At 40.3% G+C, this 26,153-nt stretch overlaps 1 protein-coding gene across 4 annotated transcripts in view; it reads right to left on the bottom strand.

Moving 5' to 3' along the window:
- ASAH2 (N-acylsphingosine amidohydrolase 2) overlaps positions 1-26,153 on the bottom strand; it is a 95,071-nt gene that overhangs the window by 29,115 nt on the left and 39,803 nt on the right. For 3 of the 4 annotated variants that reach the window (XM_032430388.1, XM_032430387.1, XM_032430389.1), the window contains 5 exons: positions 13,140-13,260; positions 11,416-11,541; positions 7,578-7,664; positions 3,895-3,999; positions 3,689-3,770 (listed from right to left, as the gene is read on the bottom strand). In XM_032430388.1, the coding sequence (XP_032286279.1) occupies positions 3,689-3,770; positions 3,895-3,999; positions 7,578-7,664; positions 11,416-11,541; positions 13,140-13,260 (521 nt within the window). The remainder of the gene's footprint in view (positions 1-3,688; positions 3,771-3,894; positions 4,000-7,577; positions 7,665-11,415; positions 11,542-13,139; positions 13,261-26,153) is intronic. The other variant, XM_032430390.1, reaches the window with a different exon arrangement.

The following is a 26,153-nucleotide window of genomic DNA, read 5'->3' as shown; positions in this document are numbered from 1 at the left end:
CTCCAGGGGAGGTCATATGATTGGTAACAAAACAAGCCTCAGCAAACTTAGAAGACTGAAATCATACCAGCTATTTTTTCTGAGGAAACTAGAAATCAATAATAGGAGGACAACTAGAAAATTCACCAATATGTGGAGGTTAAACAACACACTACTGAACAACTAGTGGGTCAAAGAAGAAATCAAAATGGAAATAACAAATATCTCAAAACAAATAAAATTAGAAACACAGCATATCTAAACTTATGGATCCAGCAAAAGAAGTTCTGAGAGGACAAATTTATAATGATAAATCCTTACATTAAGAAAAACAGAGGGGCACCTGGGCAGCGCAGTCAGGTAAGCATCTAACTCTTGGTTTTGGCTCAAGTTGTGATCTCAGGCTCGTGAGGTCGAGCCCCACGTCAGGCTCCAGACTCAGTGAGGAGTCTGCTTGAGATTCTTTCTCTCCCTCTCCTGCTCCTCCCCCATGCTTGCACTCTCTCTCTAAAATAAATAAATACATCTTTTTTATAAAAGAAGAGAAAAAAGAAAGATAACAAATAAACAACCTAACTTTACACCTCAAGGAACTAGAAAAAGAAAAACAAACAAAACCCAAAGTTAACAAAAGGAAGGAAACAACAAAGATCAGAGCAGAAATAAATAAAACAGAGACCAGAAAAACAACAGGAAAGACTAATAATAAAACTAAGAGCTGGTTTTTTAAAAAGATAAATAAAATTGACAAACCTTTAGTTAGACTAAGGAAAAAAGAGAGAAGACTCAAAGAAAAGCAGAAGTGAACGACAAGACACCACATCTGCTACCACAGAAATACAAAGGATCATAAGAGACGACCATGAGCAATTTTACACCACCAAATTGGAAAACCTAGAAGAAATGTATAAATTCTTAGAAACATACAAACCACCACCATACAAACCACTAAATCATGAAAAAATAGAAAATTTGAGCAGGCAAATGAATAAGGAGATTGAACCACTAATCAAAAGCCTCTGAACAAAGAAAAGCCCAGGACCAGATGGTTTTACTAGTGAATTCAACAAAACACTTAAAGAAAAACTAGTGCCAATCCTTCTCAAACTCCTTCCAAAAATTGAATAGGAGGGACTACTCCACAACTCGTTTTGCAAGGTCAGCATTACCCTGATACCAAAACCAGATAAGGACATTACAAAAAAAGAAAATTTTAGGGTGATATCCCTGAGGAATATAGAAGCAAAAATCCTGAACAAAATACTAGCAAACTGAATTTAACAACAGATTAAGAGGATCACACACCATGGTCAAGTAAGATTTGTTTCTGGGTAGTTCAAAATATGTAAATAAATAAATATGACACACCCTATTAATAGAGTGAAAGATAAAAATCATCTGATCAACTCTGTAGATGCAGAAAAAGCACTTGACAAAATTGAACATCCTTTCATGCTAAAAACTGGACATATTGGGTGCAGAAGGAATGTACATCATATAAGAAAGGTCATATATGACAAACCCACACTTAACAGTGAGAGGTTGAAAGTTTTCCCACTCAGATTAGGAGCAAGATAAGAATGTCCACTCTCACCACTCCTATTTCAATGTAGTATACAACTTCTCTTCCGCTTAGAATTTAAAAACCAACATTCTCTGTTCAGCCGTTAATGTTGCGATCCATATTTAGTTTTACAAGCTTTTCCCTGTTTTTAGTTTTGCTTTGGGTTTTTGGCTCAGGAATTTTATTTGTTTGTCAATAAGAAATGTAAGAGTAGGTGTTAATAAATTCCAGTTCTATAATGTCAAGAATTTAAAAATTTAAGAATGGATTGGTTAAAAATGCTTCATATTTGAAAAACCTGGACTCGAATATCTTAAACTCTTTGTGCTTTCTCCCCTTCCCCTTTTAGTATAAGGTGTTTGTGGGGTGAAGGGTGTGCCTGTCTCAAGCCCTTTCCACCATATTAGTAAGATTCTACTCCCTGCAAAGGAACACAGCAGGTTGGGCCTGTGTGGGCATGTTTGCAGAGACTGGGGGGCCTTCCCAGAGAGTAACATCTCACCAGCCATGTTCTAGGGAAAGAGGCCTCTGCCCATTTCTCTGGTAGAAAATGTAACCATTTCTCTCGGAAGAAAACTGTATCCCTATTCAGTAGGACTTCTGATGAATGGTAGTGTGTCTTCATGTCTAACCCGTCAGCAACCCCCAACCCCAATTTCAAAAAAGTCATAGCCAGAGCAATTAGGCAAGAAAATGAAATAAAAGGCATTGAAATTGGAAAGGAACAGTAAAATTATCAGATGGAGAAAGACAAATACTGGAGGCTCTCATTTCTATGTGGAATCTATAAAAGCCAAAATCATAGACATGAGAGTAACATGATTGTTGTCAGGGGCTAGGGTGCAGGAAAGATGGGATTTGTACCCGGGTCAAAGGGTTTAGCCACAGAATGGAACAAAGTACTGATAAATGGTACGACACAGATGAACCTCGAAAACATGATGCTAAGTGAAAGACCAACCCAAAATGCCACATATTTGATGATTCCATTTACAGGAAACGTCCAGAATAGGAAAATATAGAGACAGAAAGATCAGGGGTTGCTTAGGTCTGGGGGAGATGAGGGATAGGGGTTGTGATAGCTAAAGAGTATAGGGTTGCTTTCTGATGTGTTGAAAATGCTCTAAAATTGACTGTGGGGATGGTTACCTATATTGGCAAACACTAAAAACCACTGAATTGTACACTTTAAATGGATACATCATATGGTATGTGAATTATATCTCAATAAAGCTGTTAAAAATTATTGTTCCAGGAAATTAGACCACCCTGGATGAAATATTACCAGGAAAGATGAGCCGAATGTCTCAAACTGCAACTGTATTCATTAATTTGTCAATGAATGGTTCCAAAATACACGTATATAAAAAGCAAGAATGAAAGAAGCCAACATGTTTCCTACAGGTGAGACTCGTCCATTTTTCCACTTTCTCTACTTACAGTGCATGTTATTACAGAGATGATCAGGATGAAGCCTACAATCATCAGTTACAAATTTGTGGAAGAGGACTTCGCAGCCCATGTTTGGGCTCCTGAAGGCCTCTGCCCTGAGGACTTTGGGCTTCAGTAAAGGAACCAGAGAAAGAGGCATTCATTAGCAGATGACAGAGCAAACTCCTATTGTTGAAGGTACAATGACAATCCCGCTCTGTACTCCTCCCAACTCCACCCTAGCACGCCAGACCCATTAAAAAACGTCCATCTGGGGCGCCTGGGTGGCTCAGATGGTTAAGCGTCTGCCTTCGGCTCAGGTCATGATCCCAGGGTCCTGGGATCGAGCCTCACATCAGGCTCCTGGCTCAGCGGGAAGCCTGCTTCTCCCTCTGCCTCTCTCCCTGCTCATGCTCGCTCGCTCTCTATCTCTGTGTCTCAAATGAATAAATAAAATCTTTAAAAAAAAAAAAAAAAAAAACGTCCATCTGTAGACTGAGACTGAAATGCAAAGGGAAGTTGTCTCTGATTCTTTTTGAATCAGTGGAAGCTAAGTTCCAGAAGACACACATCACTGGGAATTCTGGCTGTCATGTACACACCTGGTAAGCACACCCCCCCCCAATCTAAAGATAATAGTAAAAAATCATAAATGTACGGAGACCATTTGACCCTTCAGAACCTGGAACCAGATTTCATCAGACAGAACCTCACCCTGCGTAAAATTGAGGTTCCCAAATCCGTCGATTGTCCCAGCCGCAAAACTGTAGCCCAGTGCTGGTTTACACGTTTTTGCCTAAAGGGGAGAAGAACACAAAGTAAACACAAACAAGAAACAGACGTTAAACTTCAAGTAAGCCATGAGATCAGCCCAGAGCTTCACCCTTGTGGCATCATCAGCGTGACTCAGTGATACTTACCGTGTGTGTGGAGTTGAGCTGGACGGTGACATCCGTCATATTCACCCACTGATGAGCTGCGGCCAGTGGTCCAGTGACCTCCTGGGAGGCGGAGGCATACAGTTCCTAGAAAACCCATACACACTTAATGTTAGAAGCAAAACCCAGCAATTGCACTACTGGGTATTTACCCCAAAAATACAAATGTAGGGATCCGAAGGGGTACGTGCACCCCGATGTTTATAGCAGCAATGTCCACAATAGCCAAACTATGGAAAGAGCCAAGATGTCCATCGACAGATGAATGGATAAAGATGTGGTATATATATATATATATCACATATATATATACATATACACATATATACACATATACATATACATATATATACACATATATACACATATATATACATATATATATACATATATATACAATGGAATATTATGCAGCCATCAAAAGGAATGAAAGCTTGCCATTTGCAACGACGTGGATGGAACTGGAGGGTGTTATGCTGAGCAAAATAAGTCATCAGAGAAAGATATGTATCATATGACCTCACTGATATGAGGAATTCTTAATCTCAGGAAATAAACTGAGGGTTGCTGGAGTGGGGGTTGGGGTGGGAGGGATGGGGTGGTTGGGTGATAGACATTGGGGAGGGTATGCGCTATGGTGAGCTCTGTGAAGTGTGCAAGACTGTTGAATCACAGACCTGTACCCCTGAAACAAGTAATACATTATATGTTAAAAAAAATAATAATAAAGAAGAAGATAGCAGGAGGGGAAGAATGAAGGGGGGGAAATCAGAGGGGGAGATGAACCATGAGAGACGATGGACTCTGAGAAACAAACTGAGGGTTCTAGAGGGGAGGGGGGAGGGGAGATGGGTTAGCCTGGTGATGGGTTATTAAAGAGGGCACGTTCTGCATGGAGCACTGGGTGTTATACACAAACAATGAATCATGGAACACTACATCAAAAACTAATGATGTAATGTATGGGGATTAACATAACATAATAAAAGAAAAAAAAAAAGCAGCAAAAGAGCTAAAATGAAGAGTACCACTGTGCCCAGTAAGTACCAATTTGGAAAAGCATGTGCCCACCAAGTTTTGTTTTGCTGGCTGCTTAGAAAGGGCCACTACCCACGTGACGCTCTCTGCCAACCCCAGTGGCTTCCAGACGCAGGGAGGCCCTGAGACCTTGACCTGTGTCCGCTCTCCCCACAAACAGGACATTCTAGTGATAGAGGCTGTGGCACAAAAAGCCTCCCTCAAGAAAATTTAAGATGAGGAGGAGGCGAGCCCAATGATTGTTTTTGCCAGAATGAGAGCATAACCTCGGGGGTTCTCCCTCAGAAGTCGCGAGTCCTCTGACAGGGCTGGCGCCAAAGCATGGCTGGAAAGACTCCCCACTCCCCCCCATCCACCTTTTGAGGTTCTTTTTTATCCCCTGTAGGGTGAACTGATGCTTTTTCCATCTCGTGGCAAATGTGAGTCAGCTTGTTTGGAAACATTGGCTTGTACTGATCTGTACCGCCCATGGTGGGCCAATCCTACCTCAGCGCACGCCCCTTTGCCTGACACCTGATGGTCCCCCCATCCCCGATTTGACAGCCACATGGGGGCTCTCGGGGTGAGCTCTCAGTAACACCAGCTGCCTCCCCGATAAGGAGCGAGTCAAAGAGAATCCAGAATGTGGGACAAATCCCTCTGACTCTCAGGCCCAGAACAGTAACAAAATTTCTGACACCAAACCGTGTCACGGGTGCACACCCTAAATAGAATCTGTTAATCTAGAACCATCCACTGATAATACCACAGTAATTAAAAAGAAACTGCTGCAGGTAGGCTGGCTGGTGTCTAATGTTTTTAAAGGTGCTTTTGTTCTTCCTTAATTGCTCCTGAAACATTTCAGAACCCATGGAGCAAAATATTTACTGAAACACATGCACAGACTCACACACATGCAACAAAGGTATGAGTTAGCCACACAAAGGAAGAGATCGAACTATGGAAGAGATCTCAGCTTGAGGTCATCCTTGGTCTTTTCAATCAGAAATCTGTCTCCAGAGGAGTGGACACAAAACACGGGCAAAATGGAAGATACAATTTCGCAGAGGGAGAAGCATAGAGCAACTCATAATCATCTTACTACAGACCCGATTTGCTCCTCCTCAAAAAATGTCTCAAGAAGAGAAGAAAAGAAAATATAAGATGGACAATTGGGATATATTTAAGACTAGGAACTAATTTGAATTCAAATTGCAGGCGTGGGGAGCTGTGTTGCTCAGTCTGGCCTTGTCACTGAAGACGTTAATAACAGTCAGGCATGGGGAGCCTGGGTGGCTCAGTCAGTTAAGCCGCTGCCTTCGGCTTAGGTCATGATCCCAGGGTCCTGGGATCGAGTCCAGCATCAGGCTCCTTGCTCAGGGGGGAGCCTGCTTCTCCCCCTGCTTGTGCTCTCTCTCTGACAAATAAATAAATAAAAGCTTTAAAAAAAAAAAAAAAAGAACAGTCAGGCAACTGGGCAGCAAAGGCCAAGAGAATCTGGATCAGTCTGATCATACCTGACGCCATGTTCACTGAAATCCTTACACTATTTATCACCGCAGTCTGAAGCAAGCACTCGGGCTGAAACAGAATGTTTCCCTGTTTCCTTGGTTTTACAAGGACTTCGTATAGCCATCAGGGAAATTCAAATCAAAACCACACTGAGATACCACCTTACACCAGTTAGAATGGCAAAAATGGACAGGGCAAGAAACAACACATGTTGGAGAGGTTGTGGAGAAAGGGGAACCCTCTTACACTGTTGGTGGGAATGCAAGTTGGTACAGCCACTTTGGAAAATAGTGTGGAGGTTCCTCAAAAATTTAAAAATAGAGCTACCCTATGACCCAGCAATTGCACTACTGGGTATTTACCCCAAAGACACAGATGCAGTGAAAAGAAGGGCCATATCCACCCCAATGTTCACAGCAGCAATGTCCGCAATAGCGAAACTGTGGAAAGAGCCGAGATGCCCTTCAACAGATGAATGGATAAAGAAGATGTGGTCCATATACACAATGGAATATTACTCAGCCATCAGAAAGGATGAATACCCATCTTTTACAGCAACATGGATGGGACTGGAGGAGATTATGCTAAGTGAAATGAGTCAAGGAGAGAAAGTCAATATCATATGGTTTCACTTATTTGTGGAACATAAGGAATAGCATGGAGGACATTAGGAGAGGAAGGGAAGAATGAAGGGGGGGAAATTGGAGGGGGAGATGAACCATGAGAGACTATGGCCTCTGAGAAACAAACTGAGGGTTCTAGAGGGGAGGGGGTTGGGGGGATGGGTTAGCCCAGTGATGGGTATTAAAGAGGTCACGTTCTGCATGGACCACTGGGTGTTATACGCAAACAGTGAATCATGGATCACTACATCAAAAACTAATGATGTACTGTATGGTGACTAACAACCTAATAAAATTAAATTAAATTAAAAAAAAAAGGTCAGACGAGCAGTCAGAGAGAGGTTCCTGTGTCCTTTGGGGAGCAGCCTTCCTAGCAGGCTGGTGCCAGCAGACTCCAGGGCCAGCGCGAGCCCTTGCTGCCTCTTACCATTACTGACTTTGTCATGAACACTGTCGGTGGATTTTAAAGAACAAGATTAAATGAAGTTGAAAGAAGTGGGGCCTGTGGCTGACCTTCGCTCTCTGATATATGATCCGTCCTATAATCTGCGTGCTGTTGACCATATCCTCTCCTGGTCCCATAGCAATGCACATGCTAGACTGCAACACAGGGAGACAAGACGGACTCTCGGTGAAATAAGCAATGGTTTTAAGGAATGCAAAATTACAAGGGAAGCTAAGCAAACATAGTTTTAAACCCACATTCTAGCATTTCTTGTCAGTCTCTCAATCTACAGATTAGCAAAATCATTCATGGCATTGGAGCAGCAAAGATCTTCAGAAATCACATATCACAGTGCCTTATTTTTACAGATAAGGACACTGAGGCTCAGGTGGGTTGGACGATTTGTCAGAGATTACACAGGTAGCTAATATGTGAGCTAAGACCTAAAGCCAAGTTCCCCATTGGTTGCACATCTTCCTACCTGTCTGTTCTGGCTTATGGCTCATGATTGCCTTCAACTGAAACTCAGTTAAAATTATATTGGAACAACTAGATGATCCTCTGGGAAAGATCAGTACATAAATCTGGCTCTTTACTTCACTTCTTATACCAGGAAATTTTGAGATTGACCAGATACTTAAATATTATAATTGAAAATTAAAAAGTATTAAAAGAAAATATGGATGAATACTTTCTTAATACCTTTTGATTCATCCATACTGAGTTGGGTTTTCTCTTATTTGCAGTCAAAAGCATCCTATATGTGTATCAAAATTATCACATTGTACACCTTAAAATTATACAATGTTGTATATCAATTACATCTCAATAGAGCTGGGAGGAAAAAAAGCAAAAAAAAAAAAAAAAAAAAAAAGATCCTAATGGATATACAATGGAATATGGATGAAATAGGTAATTTACAAAAATGAAGTATAAATGGCCATTCAACATTAAAATATATTCAGTCTCATGAATAATTAAATATAAATTTAAACTACAAAGAACTCTTTGCGTGTTGTGTTGGCAAAGACTGAAAGATTGATAAACTGGGTGTCAGTGAGAGTTTGGGGAAACTTTCACTCATGCTCTGTTAGGGGGAACGGGACTGACAGACACCTCATGGTGGCTATGCTTTCCCTTGGACAGCAAATTCACTTCTAAGAATTTGCCCCAGGGGCGCCCTGGTGGCTCATTCGGTTAAACATCCGGCTCTTGGTTTCAGCTCAGGTCTTGATCTCAAGGTCGTGGGATCGAGCCTCACATCAGGCTCCGCGCTTAGTGGGGAGTCTGCTTGGGAGTCTCTCTCTCCCTCTGCCCCTTCCAAATAAATAAATAAATCTTAAAAAAAAAGAATTTGTCCTAAGGTGAAACTCATACACGCATGAAAATATGTACAACATAGTGACCAGAGCATGTTTATATGATGGAAGGAAAAACAGAAGAGAGAGGATGTGAAGGAAGAGAGGAGGGAGGGAAAGAAAGCTCTCATCAGTAGGGGATTGGTGAACTCATTTAGGGTACTTAACATTGAAAAATATGGTATTAGTTTAAGTGTTGTTTTCAAGTATATTCACTGAAAACAAGAAAGCAGGTTCCAGAACAGCATTACAGTAGGACCTCATTTAAATACAACTGTACATGCGGACAGGTGGCTGGACACAGACCATTAAATTTTTAACAGGTTCATTGTGGGGTTAGGGGCTGCTCCTTTACATGTTTTGTTTTCTGAACTTTTCAGTATTGTTTGAGTTTTTAACAAGCATATATCTTTTTTTACATCAAAGCTAGTTTCTAAAGTTCAAAAAAATCTGTTTGAAGAAGCAACATTAAAGCAAAAGACATGGCAATATTTGCCCATTTCCCTCTTTTGGTTTCTTAAGTGAATCACGATTTTCTTCAGAAAGGCATCTCTTCTTTAACAGTCAGTGATTCTATTCCCAGTTCCAGGTCAGTCTAAGATGATGACGGCCATTCCCTGGGCATTGCCAAAGACTGGGAAGAAACCCCAGCTTATGCCAATCAACACATACCATTTCCCCAGGAACTGCTTTGGTCCAGGAATGGGTTTATACCTCCATTGACCCATTTGGGCTGAAAAGAACTTTTATTCCATGGTTAGAAGAGAGGTTTTCTCTGTCTCCTACCGTATATGGGGTGGGGGTGGGGGGGAGAAGGATACCCCTTCCTCAGTACTGACTGCCCTCTTGCAAACATGAGGGAAGCCAATCTAACAGATGGAGCAGAACAGAGAGAAACAGAATTCTGTTGTGGGAGAGGGTATGATTTTGTTGTAATTTTTTATGATTACAAAGTATGCTCATGGTAGAAAAAAATGCAAAAGTGTATAAATAGAATAAAAACAATAAATAAGATAAACAGAATAAACACCCCCTATAATAATGCCAAACAGAGAAAACCAGGGTTAACAATTCAGTGTGTTTCACTTTGTCTTTTTACTATGACACATTTATTTTCAAAACTGCAATCATCATGAATATGCAATATTAAAGCCAATTTTCTTAATCAACATCGTGTACTATGAGCTTTTTCCCACATTAAGTATTCCAACACAACACACTGAGTTGATGCATAATATTCTATTGCAAATAGGTCTCATAATTTATTTAAGCATTTCATCTCTGAATTTTGGAATTTAACAAGTAATCTTTAAATCTAATGATTAGATCAATTATTGACTTAATTGTTGAATTGTTGATTAATTATTGAATTAATTAATATTGTGTGGAAATTTTACAAATGAAGGGTAATAAAGGAAGACTTTCCATGTAAAAATGGTAATATATAACAGAAAAATAGAATTGTTAAAACCATACTACTCATTGGGTGGCATTGACTGGAATAGAAGTAATAGCCCAGAAATGATGTTTAATAAAAGTAATATCACAGGTGACATGTTCTAAATACAAAAAGAATAAGAGCCCAGAAACTAGCATCTGTTGCTCAAGTCAAAGCTGAAAAAAAACCTAAATGAACATGGCAGAGAAGCAGTTAAATAAACAATGGTACAGCCGTTCTTGTTGTCTTTAAAACCTACCACACAGACCTATATATAGTCATAAAAAGATTTTAAAGACCTATGAGGTGGAGAACTCGAATCCCAGACCAAAAAAAAAAATCAATAAGTAAGTTACAAAATTTTGTTCATGAGTACTTAAGTAAGTATGTAGAAAGAGGTGTGATAGTCGTAACTCATGGTGAGGCGGGGAGGAAGGGAGTGAATAGGACTCACTTATTACGGCTGTCTGTGTTTTCCATGTTGTGTGAGTTTTTACAGCAAGATTTTTTGCTTGTGATTTTATTTTATTTTTATTTCATTTTTTTAAAGATTTTATTTATTTATTTGAGAACAAGCAGGGGGAGTGGCAGAGGGAGAAGGAGAAGCAGGATCCCCACTGAGCAGGGAGCCTGACGCAGGACTCGATCCCAGGACCCTGGGATCATGACCTGAGCCGAAGGCAGATGCTTAACTGACTGAGCCACTCAAGCGCCTGTTTGTGATTTTAAAGAAAAGAAAAAAAATGTTGATCTTATATTTTTTTAAAAATCCTATAGACTTTCCCATCAGTGAGAAACATCTCAGGCAGGCAGTTTCTGCTACTAACTCGTGACGTCAGAAATGCCAAGGCGAAGTGTTTCAGACTGTCCAAATCTGGGGAAGGGTATTGCATCTCTGACATTGACTAACTTCACTTAGTGGTCAATACAATGGGAAACCAGAATTTTACCCAATCAGAATTTAGTGGGTGCTTCTGAGAAGAGGAAAAGCTAGCAGTCAGTAGGCCTGTGTATACTTGAGAAAAACATAATTATAAGTTAATGGTGGATATTTAAACATAAAATGCACATGAGATGCAAAAACAAAGATTTCATGTCACGATTACCTACCCCACCGATAGGACAAGAGCTATTGGCATTATCACAAGACTCTCCTGTGTTGACACAGTGTGGGCCAAGAATATTGGGGGACACATCTCCCAGGTTTGATGAAGCAAAGGCTGCTACATATGGTCCCTGCCAAAAGAAACATCCAAGTGTCTTTTATTCTTTCTTATTTCCCATAATGACTTCCATTAAAAATGCAAACATTTAATCCACTCTGGTGAATAATTCAAAATCATTTGCAGACAATTAAAAGGAGGAGGTATAACATTCTGAGAAAATTTCTGAAAAAAAATTCACATTGCAGTCCGCATATATATTACTACCCATGATATCCCAATGATCAATAAAGCCATCTCAAGTAGGAGAGTTTCAAACCTGTGCCACAAACAGAAACTTTTTGACAAGAAACACAGCATACAACAACAACAACAAATCATAAAATGCTGACTCATCAAGCTATTCTCTGGTATTGTATTTGGAGCTCAGAGATTTTCCTTGAAAAATAAATCTACTGGCTGAAAAAAAATATAGTGAATCCAGATTTTCCTGTGGCAAAACTGAGCCTAAATATAGTGTCCACCATCTAGATCTGCCTCCGTGTAGCTTTTCTCTTATCCCTTCAACCTGAAGTAACAACACAGAACGTTTTCTGAGTGGTGCAAGACTTTAACCTCAACCCAGCTAGCTGGTCTACCATTCCACCTTCAATGTCTTCAGTTTTCTTAGGGAAAGAGATAACGGAGATCATGTGTCTCTTTGCATACCAAAAAGATAACTTATCTCAATGGGCCTAGCAGCCAGTGATCATAAATGGGAACTTCCTTTCTTTCCCTAAAACTCAATCTAAAATGAAAAAAAAAAAAAAGTGTTTTGTCAACAAGGAGCTAAAAGATCAGATCAAATGTTCACGGGACCAATAACTTTTATAACATTATACACCTTTTAGATATTTATTCTAGGCAAGGGCCTGGGGCTCTCATCCTCTTCTATTCTTCTGCATTTGGGACTTGGACACTAGGGTCAAACAGAGCAGGGTCCCCCTCTCACCACTTAGCGGTCTGTAGTCAGTAATTTACATAGAGTTTTCTGAAGTACACACTGAGGTCCAGCCCCCATCTCGAATTCCAGCCCTCATTGCGTTTCAAAGTTAAAAAACAAGTCTGGTGCATTAGGGCTGTCTCTGACTTTGGCCTTAATGAAGGAAAGGAAGACAAACTCCTTGAAAGGAAATTCACCATTAACAGGGAAATCCAGACCAGTGAAAAAGACGCATCACCTTGTCCTCAGTCGGGTTAACACTTATAGCTCTGAAAACAAAAGTAAACATCAACACAGCTTATCATATTTCCAAGTTGGTCAAAAACTATTCCATATTGCCAAAATCTTGAACTTGTCCTTCCTTATCCAACCAATTGTAACTGTATGAAGCCATCCATATAAGTAGTATTTGACACAGTTAGCCATTTTTAATTTTTCTTTCCCCATCAGGGAAGATGGAGAATTCTTTTTATCCAAGCATGTGAGTATGTGATGACACTTGATGCTGAGGATTTGAATCAGCTATTCTTCTTTTTTTTTTTTTATGTTCAGTTGGCCACTGTATAGTACATAATTAGTTCTTGATATAGTGTTCAATGATTCATTAGTTGAATCAGCTCTTCTGAGCACTGCATGAATGGTGATACTCAGCACATTAAGATGATGCTTTCAATGACACAAATTCTCACCTGTCCAGGTAGATAGCCTTTGTTCTTCTCTTGCTCAAAAAGGTAAGAGGCATAGCCCATGTTGTCGCTATTGACGAGATGATTGCTGTTGTTCATGCTGACTGGGTGGATGGCAAACCAGCTGTAGGAGAACAAGGAGCCCTCGCTTCGTGAAGAGAACCAGACAATGGGGCCAAAAACAATGACTGGTAGCTTAAGTTTTCCCCAGCAGGAAAGGAAATTCTTTTTAATGAGAGGCATTCCACATTTAGATTCTTTCATTGTTGGTGAGCTTAAATGATTAGTAATATACTCCAAAAGTCTAATCATTTACTTAAATTAAAAATATAAAACTCTATTTTTATAACTATCTCATCATCATCATCATCATCATCATCATCATCATCATCATCAAAAGCTTTTAACAAGAGCCAAGACTGGTCAGTGACCAGACAATATAGCTAACGCATTGTGTAGGCAGAGACTTTGTCCTCTAAGACAGGTGCACATAATAATTATTAAAATCAATCCTATCTAATTCAGCAGATATTTACTGAGAGTCTGCTGTGTGCTGAGCACTGAATAAACTGCAGTTTATGCCCAGAATCTTGCAGAAGACAAAGATGCAAACAAATGGCTTTAATACAGTGTGGCAAATGTTGTAAAGAAAGAGGCATCAAGTATTTGGGGATCACAGATGACTAGCAATTAATTCGTAAGGGCATTCCAGGGAAAACGCACAAGAGAGTAAGTGCAGAGAGGTGTGAAAGAGGCTATTATACATAATTTGATGTATCCTTGTGCATAGTAATACCTTGTTTAAGTGTAGAGCTACACAGTTTATGAACTAATTTCACATCTGTTACCTTACTTGAACTTCACAACAACCCTGAGAGCTAGGCAGTTATTCCTTCCACTTCAAGGTGTCTCAGAGAGCCAAAATGGCAGCCCATGGGTCATCGAGGACCAAGACTAAAGCTAGGGTCCCTTGACACCTTGTCCAGTGGCCTTTGTAGGCTCAAACCTTCACAAAGGTGAAAAAGAGACTTACAGAATGGAGGGCTATGAAGCAAATTCACTAGAATGAATGCTCAAGAAAAGAGAGACGCCAATCCCTAAAGTTTCAGGCCAATTTAAGATTTGTAAAAAAAAAAAAAATCCTTTGTGGATTTAGGTCCTTGCTGAAAGCTCTTTAAGCATTTCAGTTTACATTCCTAACTAAGTAATAGAGTGCACAAAACTGAGCATTTACTTAATGACTAGGGATGTTTCTAAACTTCAAGGCTGTCATTCAGGATTCAGTCCTCATTGCCCAACAGATGTATATGTAGGTCAGAGATCGCCAGCACAACGCCCATGGGAGCTGGGCAGGCAACATAGGTGGGTTAAGCTGGTTGGTGGAATGGGGACTGGCATGAACTGTGGATACCTGGAGGTACCTGCATGGTTTAAAGACCATAGCCTCTACTATGCTGCTTATGAGCGTCTAACCAGTCCTGCCAGATCTTCCATAAATCCATGTTTTTGTGAAATGTTTATCAATTTAAAAACTCTTAAGTAAAGGGCATGAGAGGAAGGGGTGGGGGGCTGAACAAAATGGGTGAAGGAGAGTGGAAGATACAGGCTTCCAGTTATGGAATGAATGAGTCATGGATATGACAGGCACAGCATAGGGAATAGAGTCAATGATATTGTAATACTGTTGATGGTGACAGAGGGTAGAAACTCTCGTGGTGAGCACAGCATAACCTACAGAAATATTGCATCACTTCGTTCTACACCAAAAGTTAATGTAACATTGTGTGTCAACTATGCTCAAATAAAAAATTTAAATTGAAAACAAAAGGAAGTAAATAGCATGGGATAAAAGGAGGGGAATTGTTACCAATTAAGAGCCTTCAAACAAATAGCCAACACATGTAGTTTGTGGACTGTTTGGATTCTGATTCCAGTAAAAGGATTGTAAAAAGACTTTATTGGTACAAACAGGGAAAACAGAATATAGACTGGGTTTTAGACCGTATTAAGAAATTATTTTTAATTTTGTTCATTAAGATCAGGGATTATAGTTATACTGTTTTTACCTTTTTACCTGATAGAGATACACACTGAAATATTTATGAGTGAAATGATTTGATATCTGGTATTTGCTTTTAAAAGTCTAGCAAAACAAACCAAAAGAAGAGGAGGAATTAAACAGAGTGGCAGAGGATTGCTAATTACTGAAGCTGGATAAGAGCTGCATGGAGATTCATTAGGCTAATCACTCTAAATTGGCATATATTTGAAAATTTCCATAATAGGTTTTTTGCACGTTGACATCCATTTCAAATTTTTCCTTTAAACAGTGTTAGGCCAAATCACCAGTCTATATGCAAAATTCAATCCCCAAGGTATGTATTTGCCACCACATAAAGGGACAGAAATTTAGGCTAAAGGTAATTCTAAGGTCATCCCCTAGAAGTTACTTGCAGTTTCTATATTTTTAAAAAAAATCCTTGCACTAGTTTCTTTTTTGTGTCTGTGGTTTATCTCTTTCTCCTAAAACTCAAGTGCCAGAGAAAAATTCTAGTCAATTAGCATTTTCCAGGTAGTTGGGAGTCTGTGTTTTTGCAGTTTTACTCCATCTAGTTTGGAAGGAAAAGGGGGTGGAGGCCATGACAGTTCCCTGGCTCCTGGACCAAAATACTGGCATCTGATAGAATTGCACTGAGATCAGCAAGACTCCGCAGGACCGCAATCTCTCTGGTGCAATCAAAGGAAACCCGTAGAACAATTTATCAACACTGACTATCATTTAGCACTGATTAGGTGAAGGATTTTATGCACAGGATCTCCCTTCATTCTAACAAGAATGCTTTGAGTCAGATGCTATCATTGTCCTTATTTTACAGCTAAGGAAATGACCTCTCTGAGTGATGCAGTAATCTGACCAAGGTCACACCATCGTAAGTCAAGAAGCAGGTCCATGAATATCCGGTTTGTCAGACCACAGAGCCCAAGTTCTTATCTGCCGTGGGATACTGGCTCTGTCCCTTCCTTTCATTCACTGGCTTATTCAGTACACATTTCGTTAACTTTGATTCTGTGCCAGGCACTGGAGACATGGAGATGAACAAGGCATCATCCTGCCTTTGAGGAATGCTTCATAGCGGAGTTGACATCGGAGCTGGGTCTTAAAAGATGACTAGGAACTTGGCAAGGGGATCACTGGAGAAAACTCATTGGTAGCAAAGGCATGGAGATGGAAAGGGGTATAGTGGGTTTGGAGGATGGATAGTCAATCTGGCCACAGCAGAATGGATAAGGGCAGGGAGATATGGCAATTGTTCTATTCATTCAATCAGCATGAGTTTACTAGTAGCCAGGCATGCAGTTGGATTGTGCTAAACCCCAAGGAACATAGAGAAGAACCATCAAGGAACAACAATATCTGAAGAGAAAGAAAATGCTAAGAAATTTGGTCTGCTAATTAGGCTTCAGACTTGAATTCTTACTAATTTCATGTATTTATTTTCATTTATTTTAGGCTTTAGAAAATTAATAGAATTTTTTTCTCTACAAAACTAAAAAAATGAGTATTCGACAAAGTTATTTGAATTTCAGAATAAGAAGATGTTGTACATTTCCTCTTCTGGCCTTTGAAATATATGCTATTAAAATATCTGGCTTGTCACAACAACCAAAGTACTATGGCAATAGATGAATATTTATAAAGATATGCAGAAAAGTGGTCATCTTAGTTTAAGAAAGCTGCACTCACTATTTTATCTGGTCAAAAAAAAAAAAACATTCTTCAAAGCAGAGTTCAAAAAAGAGAAAGAAAGGTTGAGGTAGCTTCAAAAGAAGTTAGAATATGGACATAAAAGGATAAATATGCCCCTATTAATAAACACTTCTAAAGGGGCACCGGGGTGGCTCAGTAGGTTAAGCATCTGCCTTCAGCTCAGGTCATGATCCCAGGGTCCTGGGATGGAGCCCCACATTGGGTTCCGTGCTCAGCGGGGAACCTGCTTCTCCCTCTCCTTCTGCCCCTCCCCCCTGCTTGTGCTCTCTCTCTCTCTCTCTGTCTCTCTTTCACTCACTAACTCTCTCAAATAAATAAATAAAATATTTAATAAAAAAAAAAATAGGGGTGCCTGGGTGGCCCAGTCGTTAAGTGTCTGCCTTCAGCTCGGGTCATGATCCCAGGGTCCTGGGATCGAGCCCCGCATCGGGCTCCCTGCTCTGCGGGAGGCCTGCTTCTCCCTTTCCCACTCCCCCTGCTTGTGTTCCCTCTCTCGCTGTGTCTCTCCCTGTTAAATAAATAAATAAAACCTTTAAAAAAATAAACACTTCTAAATAATGATTACATCACAGCTAAAGCAGGGCTCTACAGGGGTCAGCAGGATACAATCAAGGTACCAAGGAAGGTCCAGAGATTTGAGATTTGATCCTATAGCAAAGTTAGCAAAGTCTATAGCAAAGTTAGTGAAAATTTCTGGGTCTCTATTTCCTAAAACTGAACATAATAAATTTTGACTATGCTCTGTGAATCAATACACAGCAAATTAATATAGAATCTTCTAATTATTCTCTTCCGTGTAACTGAGGCATTTTCTAGGGCCTCTTCTAATTCAGACACTCTGCACTTCCCACTCCGAAGCAGAAAAGAAAAGCCAAATGCACAACTGAGCTTCTTCCATATTCTAAAACAGTAGCAAACCCACCCCGAGTGCCGTTCTCTCAAACCTGGGCCACCACGTCCAGCATGCATGTTGTGCCCTGCACAAGGAGGACTTGCAAAGGGGGTAAATGGAGGCTGAAATCCAGCCCCTGATCAGCTTACGGAGCTAGGCACCTCAGTCAGCCCAGAGAAGGGAGCGCCTTCGTATGTTGTGCATCAAGGTCCTACATGCTAACGGCAGCCCTCTCCAATCTAAATGTCCACCAACTGGGAAAAAGAATATTGTACATCCCCTCAAAGGTAGTGTTCATGAAGACATGTAATAAAATGGGAGCTCTTTAGGTAAATACACTATAGGAAGCTGTAGTGGGTTGAATAGTGTCCCCCACCACATTCACGTCCACCAGATCCTTAGAATGTGACCTTATGTGGAAGTAGTCTTTAGAGATATAAACAAGGGAAAGAGCAAATGAAATCATATTGGCCTGGGTTGGGTCTTATATCCAGTGACCGGTGTCCTCATAATAAGAGGACAGAAACAGAGAGATGCCCCAAAACATCGAGAAGTAGGCACTGTGAAGATGAGGGCAGAGATTGGAGTGATGGGTCTACCACCAGAAGCTGGGAGACACATGGAACAGATTCTCCCTGAAAGCCTCCAGGAGAAACTAACCCTGCCACCTGATTTTGGATTTCTGGTCTCTTGACATGTGAGAGAATAAATGTCTGTTGTTCGAAGCCAGCCAGACCATAATAATGTTATGGCCGCCTTAAGACGCTACTGCAGAGGCCCTATGTTTAGCAGCTAGAGTACTAGCTCCAGACTCACACACAAATTACTTAATCTATTGGAACCTCGGTGTTCATTTCTGTAACATAATGATAATAGTAGTATTTGCCTCACATTTGACAACCAAAGGAACAAATACATCTAAGGTGCTTAGCACGAAGACTGGTCTACACTAAGAATGGAATGATTTATCACTACGATGAGATGGATGGTGCTAATCCTGATCGTGCCATTGCAGCTGATGACCAGGATGATGATGATGGTGATGGTAAGGGGGAAAGAGATACAAAGCTCTATGTGTATGTGTGTGTATGTATGTGTATCATAAGATTAACACAATACTAAAATACATGATGCGTGTGGACTTGTGTATTCAACATGTGTATATTCAACCCACATCATATGCACATGAAATAATGAGAGGAAGAAACCCTGCCCTCCTATGGCAGAGATTTAAGGGCTTACAAAACACGCAATGTGATCTACTTCCCCGTCTCACTAGCATGATGGGACATGTGAATAGCCCTGGCCAATCACACGTATGCAGGGGGACCACCCAATTTTTATTGGACTTTGCATGTGTGGGAAATGTGCACATTTCGAGTCTTTAAGGGGTTAAGCTACTGGAATTTCATGGCCTGTTTGTTGTGGCACCTGGTGTGAGTTACCCTGATTCACACACCTCTTGTTCACTTCCCTTACAGTCTTCCCCCTGCCCCACTACAAACTATCTGGGGAAGGAGAGGAAAGAGTGTTTCGTTGCATTATACTAATAGGACCCAAAGGATGGCCTGAATTTTAAACAAGCAGACACAGTGAGTACAGACCAGGCTGCCCAGATTAAAGAAAGACAACGAACGATAGCAAGGGGAGCCCTTCTGAAGTTACAGGTAAACTTGGTGGCCAGCATCCTGGAAAAATCTTTCTATCATCTCTCTTCCAGAGAAGAGAAGTACATTCTCAGCTATTTTTATTGTCTTCAAAAGTCCTGGATGATGAAGGAAAGATAGCTGGTTTGGGTGGATTCTAATAAGTCACTGCAATCAAAATTCTTATATCCTAAATGACATGATGAAGCAATCAACAAAAACAAAACAAGAAATGGCCCAAAGAGTATTTTCTAAAATCCAACTTAACTAACCTGGAATTGAAGAACCTGAAAGGAAGACAGAGTGATTTGGCTTTTGGGGATCTATTATTCAGCAGTAATTACAGCATGATGATACCAAGATTGACAAGAACACGGAAAGCAACACTCCACTCATGTTTGGATAGCAGGAGTGAAAACTAGCAAAAACCTTCCAGAGGACCATTTGGCAATTTGTAAGAAAAGCCTTAGTAACCAGCATTCCTTTTTAGCCCAGCAATCACACTTCTAGGAATTCAGCTTAGGGAAATCACCGGCAAAATACACAATATCTGTTCTGGAATGCTTATCACATTGTACTTTATGATGGCAAAAACTATAAACTAAGTATCAAATGATCGCTGATTCGTTGAGTACATTGTCATACATACAATGGAATACTATACAGCCATTTAAAATGGTGATTTAGAAGATGCTAAGACACTAAGCATTGAAAGGTATTCATATGGTGCTTCTAAATGAAAAAGCTACCAATTGTATATAAAGTCTCACTTTTTCAAATAAAAAAATGTATAGATATGATTAGGAAAAGATCTAACAAGACATGTAACAAAATGTTAATAGAAGCTATCCTGTTCCAGAATTACCAGGTGATTTTTAATTTTCTTTCCTTTTTTTTTTTTTTTTGTTCACTATTGAAATATTATAAAATACATGAACAAAAGAGAGAAGATTTTAAAAACCACTTGATACAACCCCAAGAGTGAACTCTGATGTGAACTATGGACTTTGGGTGGTGATGATATATCTACGTAGGTTCATTGATTTTAATGTATATACCCCTCTGGTCCCAGATATTGATGGGGGAAAGGATAGTTAGACGGTATAAGGAAAATCTCTGCACTTTCTGTTTAATTTTGCTGGGAACCTAAAACTACTCTAAAGAATTAAGTCCATTAAAAACCAACCCTGCCACAGTGTCATCTCTGCCACCCTTCTATTGATCAAAATGGTCCCAGGGCCAGCCAAGATTCAAGGGCTGGAGAAATCCTCTCTATGTTTTAATGGATCCTATCAAGGTCACTTTGTATAGAATACATGTGATAAGAGTTTTTGTTGCCGCCATCTTTGGAAACTATAATCTTCCATTTATTTTTTTTTAAGATTTTATTTAGCTATTTGACCCACAGAGAGAGAGAGAGCACACGCAGGGGGAGTGGGAGAGGGAGAAGCAGGCTCCTTGCTAAGCAGGGAGCCCAGTGCAGGGCTCGATCCCAGCACCCTGGGATCAAGAACTGAGCCAAAGGCAGATGCTTAACCAGCTGAACCACCCAGCATCCCTATAATCTTCCATTCAAAGATTTGTTTTTAAATCTCTATTAATCCTAAAAGGATAAAAGAAGGAGAAAAGGCATTGAAAAAGAGACAAATAGCACAAAGTGAAAAGATACCCCAAAAGGGCAGATATGTAATAATCACAATCCTAAAAATAGACTATACTCACTTATGAAAAGATGAAGATTATCAAAGTAAACAAAGTTATATGATATTCATAAGGGATACCTCTAAAATATAAGAACAAATAAAAGTTGAAAGAAAATGATAGAAAAATATACTTGCAAATTCTTACCTGCAGAGAGCTGAGTTAGTTATGCTAGCATGAGAATACAAAGATTTTGAGACAAAAATAAAAATCATTATTAGATGTAAAGAGAATCACTACAAAACACACACACACTTAATAGCCCATGGAGATACACTGTTAATATTTTTCACAGTATTTTAAAGCTTCTAGTGCTCAGAGTGAGTGGAACCAAGCATCTACTTTTACAGAATGACCTTTTAGACAAGCTTGTTTTTTATTTTTTGTTCTACATTGGGAATTGGGCAGAAGAAAATGCACCTGAATATGAGCCACGATTGACTTTGGGAAGTAAAACTTGGAGTTAATTTTTCTTTCTTTCTACTTGCCTATATCTTTTTATTTTTCCATGGTGAGTACATATTATTTTTACACTAAAAAAAAAGTATACTTGGAGTAAAAAAGTAATAGCCTCCCAAATCTCTTCAGGTTAAGAATATTCCAGAAACCCAACAATCAAGTTAGTCCAATGCCTTCTGCCAGTTATGACAACTGGTTTTATGGGCTTTGGTTTTTAAACGTTGTAAACTTTCTTTTTTAAAAAGATTTATTTATTTATTTGAGGAGGGTGCACACATGCATGTGAGTGGGGGCGGGGGAGAGGGGCAGAAGAGAATCTCAAGCTGACTCCACGCCCAGTGCGGAGCCCAAGGCAGGACTTGATCCCATGACCCTGAGATCATGAATTGAGCCAAAATCAAGAGTTGGACGCCTAACTGCCTGAGCCACCCAGGTGCCCCTATAAACTTTTGGTTTTTAAACTTTCAAATTTAACACTTTAAATTAACAAGCATGATTTATCTCTGTCATCAGTCAACTATCATCACCCTTGTCATCAGAGTGTTTAGTAAGCAGCTTCACTTTAAACAGGGATGGACCAGACGCAGGTCAAACACTCACTACATAGCCCTCGGGCTATCCTCTACCAGAGACGAACAGCCCAAGCGAGCTGACCGGAAGTTGGAGCAAGAAGACGGCATCAATCTTCACGGCAACATGGACGAGGCAGAACAGGAAGAAGAAATTCAGGTCATAGAAATAGAGAGCACGGCTTCGCAAACCAGAGTTAACACTAATGGAGAAGGTATTTGTACAGACAAAGACGAGATGAGGTAGAGGAAGGAGAAGTCCAGAATGGCTGGTGAAGGGCAGGCACTGAGCTTTCCATGTTTGCTCTGTGAGTGCGGTAAGGAGACTGAGGAGAGAACTCAGAGGGTAGAACAGATAGACATGATCGTTCAAGAAGCCATGGTCATAGCTAGTAGAGAAGATTTACACACGCACACACACCCCACAACCAAGTTCTATAAGTCACCATCATTCGAATAAATTCACATAACGTCATAAATTGGGCTTTTGTAAGTGTGTACACCAATTATTCAAATGGGATGAACAAATCATCCTGTGGTTTTGTAACATGCATCTTTAAAGAACCCCCTCACATGACCCCTTTCTGCAAGAACAAGAGGATTTGCAGTGTCTAAAACACAAGACACTTGAGCAATCATTCAGAAACCTGCTCACACCTTCCTCACAGCTCTGGCTGATAGGATTCATGCCAGACGGAGCCCAACAGGGCTGACAAGATAAGAAAAAGAAGAAGAGAGTCCATGCCACTCCTGCAAGCTGAAGGAAGAGACCCTGACAGGGCGGAGAGATACAAGGGAAGAGCAGTGAGACCAAGCCTGTGCTGGTGCATGGAGCTCGAGGAAATGAGCCGGTCCCCTCCCCTCTTCCCCCCACTGCCACCCACCCACCGCCATGCCCAGAGCTGCAGGGACAAGGGCTACTGGGAAAAGTGACTTGCCACCAACCAGAGCTGCCATTCAGATTATCTGCCCACCCTTATGACTTTCCTTTGGGTGCAGACATTTGAAACCTCTGCTTGGTTTTCTCCCTTCACAGTTCCCTCTTACACATGGTGTCCTATGACAACAGGATCTCAAAATTTAATGTCGTGTTTCGCCATTGAAGGACCAGACTCCTTCTTTGAGGTGACTTCCAGAGCTCCCCCCCTTCCAAAGTGAATTTTGGGAATGCTACCCAGCTTCCATTTTAATTCAGAACTCAGAACCTCCCAAACATGTCCTCCACATCTGGAGACAAATCGTATACTGTTTCTGCATGAGGTAGTATCAGGCAAAAAGAAACACTTTCCTAGCATAGACAGGCCAACCAAAGCAAATAATGCCCTCACAAATGCAAAGAACTTAATGACTTATGGAATAATTTCACACACATAATTCTATTCCATTCTTCAGGTCACCAATCTTCCTAACCCTTCAAGAGCCTCCAACTCCCAACCCCAGCTTAAAACACTTTAATGGTTTTCCATTCCCCCCTGGTGTAAAGACCAAAATCTTTATCATAGCATCTGATCTCTATGACTCACTTTAACTCACAACACCCTCCTCTGCACTCCAGCCACACAGACCTTCTATCAGCTCCTCAAATGGGCCACAGGACTTCTGCACATGCTTCTCTGTCTATGTTAAATGTTCCTTTCCACCACCACTACATCCTCCTCCCCCCCCCCATTTTACCAGTTAATCCTCACCCTTCCTTTGGTTTTTAGCTCCACTGTTAATTAATTCCTTAGGGAAGCTTTTCCCAATCTCCCTGACTAGGTCAAGTCCCTTTAAGATAGCTGTACACATGTTCCTTTCATAGCACTTAACCCAATTATAATTATACAATTATACAATTCGAATCCAATTATAATTATTTGTATGACTATTTGGATTTTTTGTCTCTACCAGGAGGTTATAAAATCTATAAATTCTATAAGGTTATAAATTCTATTTTTGCTCATCAGTCTATCTATAGTGCTAGCTCAGTTCATGACACAAATACTCTACAATATTGAATGAATAAATGAATAAATGAATGAATGAATGAGTGAATAATGACCTGTGGAGAGAAGATATTATATCCACATTAGAGAAATATGGAAATTGAGTCTCCAAGAGTTTAAGGGATTTGCTCAAGGAGCACAGGCATGGGGATTTGATTCTAAGGTATTTGATTCCTGATTTCATAGTCAGGAAATGCACCATTCCAAGGACTAGGGAGTCCTGCATGGCACATAATAGGTATCCAGTGCAGACTTGCTGAATGAAGAAATGAAAACAAAAATGAAAGTAAGAAAGAATCAATTGTGGACTTCAATATGATTTTCAGGGCAAAGAGAACAGTCTTGGCCGTGACATTGGACAGGTCATGTCACCTTTCTAGGCCATAGCTGAGCTTTGAACTAGATGATACCCGTGCTCTGCAAATCTGAGATTCATACTCCTCCTACCTTGGGATTCTAACAGCAGACACCTACATATGGTGGCTGAGTGACTTCTCTGCCCAGACTCGACTTTATGCTTTGGAACATTTTTAATGCATTCAAAGAGCAATTATCACTATGCAACAAGAGGCAATTGCAGGAGCAATTACATCAAGGATAACATATGGCAGCTACAAAAACAATAGAAAGTTATTGCAGTGTCTTAAGCATAGCAGATGGAGGAGAGTTGTTATAACCTTGACAGTTGACCCTGGGACTTCTAGATATGTTATATAGTCATACGCACGGAAGCAAAGAACAACTGGCAAAAGGATAACATGTTTTAGTTTTCCATTGGCATTGTTAAATGATTCAGAAACTAATAAAAGGGAACCATGAATGGTCTCAGTCATCCAGCCAAGAGTTAAGCAAAAATGATAAGGAAAAAGGGTCCTTCTTCTCCCAACAAATGTGGAATTCTCTAACTAGTCATAGATAATATGCTCGTATCCTGATTGTCTCTGAACCAAATGTCCCACAAAGTGACTCACAATCTGGAATTAGCTCACCTTTTCAGGTTCATCCCTCACCGCTCTCCAACAGTCACCCATACTCTGGCCTCACAGCTCACTGTGTTTTCATGACTCCATGAGAAATACCCTGGCTCCTTCAGATCCAGTTCAAACATCATTTTCTCTGTGAAGCCTTCCACAATGCTCCCAAGCATCCCAAGCACCACCTCCTCCAAATCCCCACAGCATTTATTTGTGCCCAGGTGGTAGCATTGATGGCCATCTGATTTATGTTATGATTACTTGTCTGTCTGTCTCTGTCCCTGCCCCAATCACCCCACTAGTTGGTAAGACCGTTCAAGATAGGGACCGTGCCTTATTCACACCCCCAGCATAGACCCGCATGCCTAACATTTAGAAAAGTCTATTGAGTGGAACACCGGGGTGGCAACTAATCAGTAGATGAATTAATCATTAATGGATGAATGACTCCTATTATGTCAACCCATATAATAAAGTTTATTTTATCAGGGAGTTTCTAGTGACCTCACTTGAAACCCAAAGAAGTAACTCCAATGTTAAGAAGGTCAAGCACTTTGATAAGCCAATAATGGCATTCTTTGCATGTATTACCTCATTTAATCTTGAAACAATCCTATGAGGTATTATTATTCCCAGTTTCAAATGGAATAGTTGAGGTGTAAGTAGGTAAGTTACTTTCCCTAGGCCTCAGGGTTAGTAAGTGGCAGGATAGGATTTGAACTCAAGTCCTAAGACCTACACCTAACACCGGAACACCTCACCACCAGGCTATCTCCCATCTAGTTATAGTGCCAGTCCTGCTCATTGTCTTTCATGTTTTCATTCACCTCTTATTACTTTTAATTAATGTGAATTTGACTTCCATAGAAACTTTCACGTAAGGATTTCATAATTCTATCTGATAGGCCCCTACTGCCTTTACTAACACTTATTATCAACATTTTGAGGACTCACCTTATCCCTCAATTTTAAAGTAAGAAAATTGAGACATAGAGCAGTTAAGTAACTTGGTCAAAGTCACG

The sequence above is a fragment of the Phoca vitulina genome, unplaced genomic scaffold (assembly GCF_004348235.1).
Source record: "Phoca vitulina isolate PV1807 unplaced genomic scaffold, GSC_HSeal_1.0 scaffold43, whole genome shotgun sequence".
NCBI lineage: Eukaryota > Metazoa > Chordata > Mammalia > Carnivora > Phocidae > Phoca > Phoca vitulina.
The sequence above is the reverse complement of the archived record's forward strand: the minus strand, read 5'-3'. Positions and strand labels throughout refer to the sequence as shown.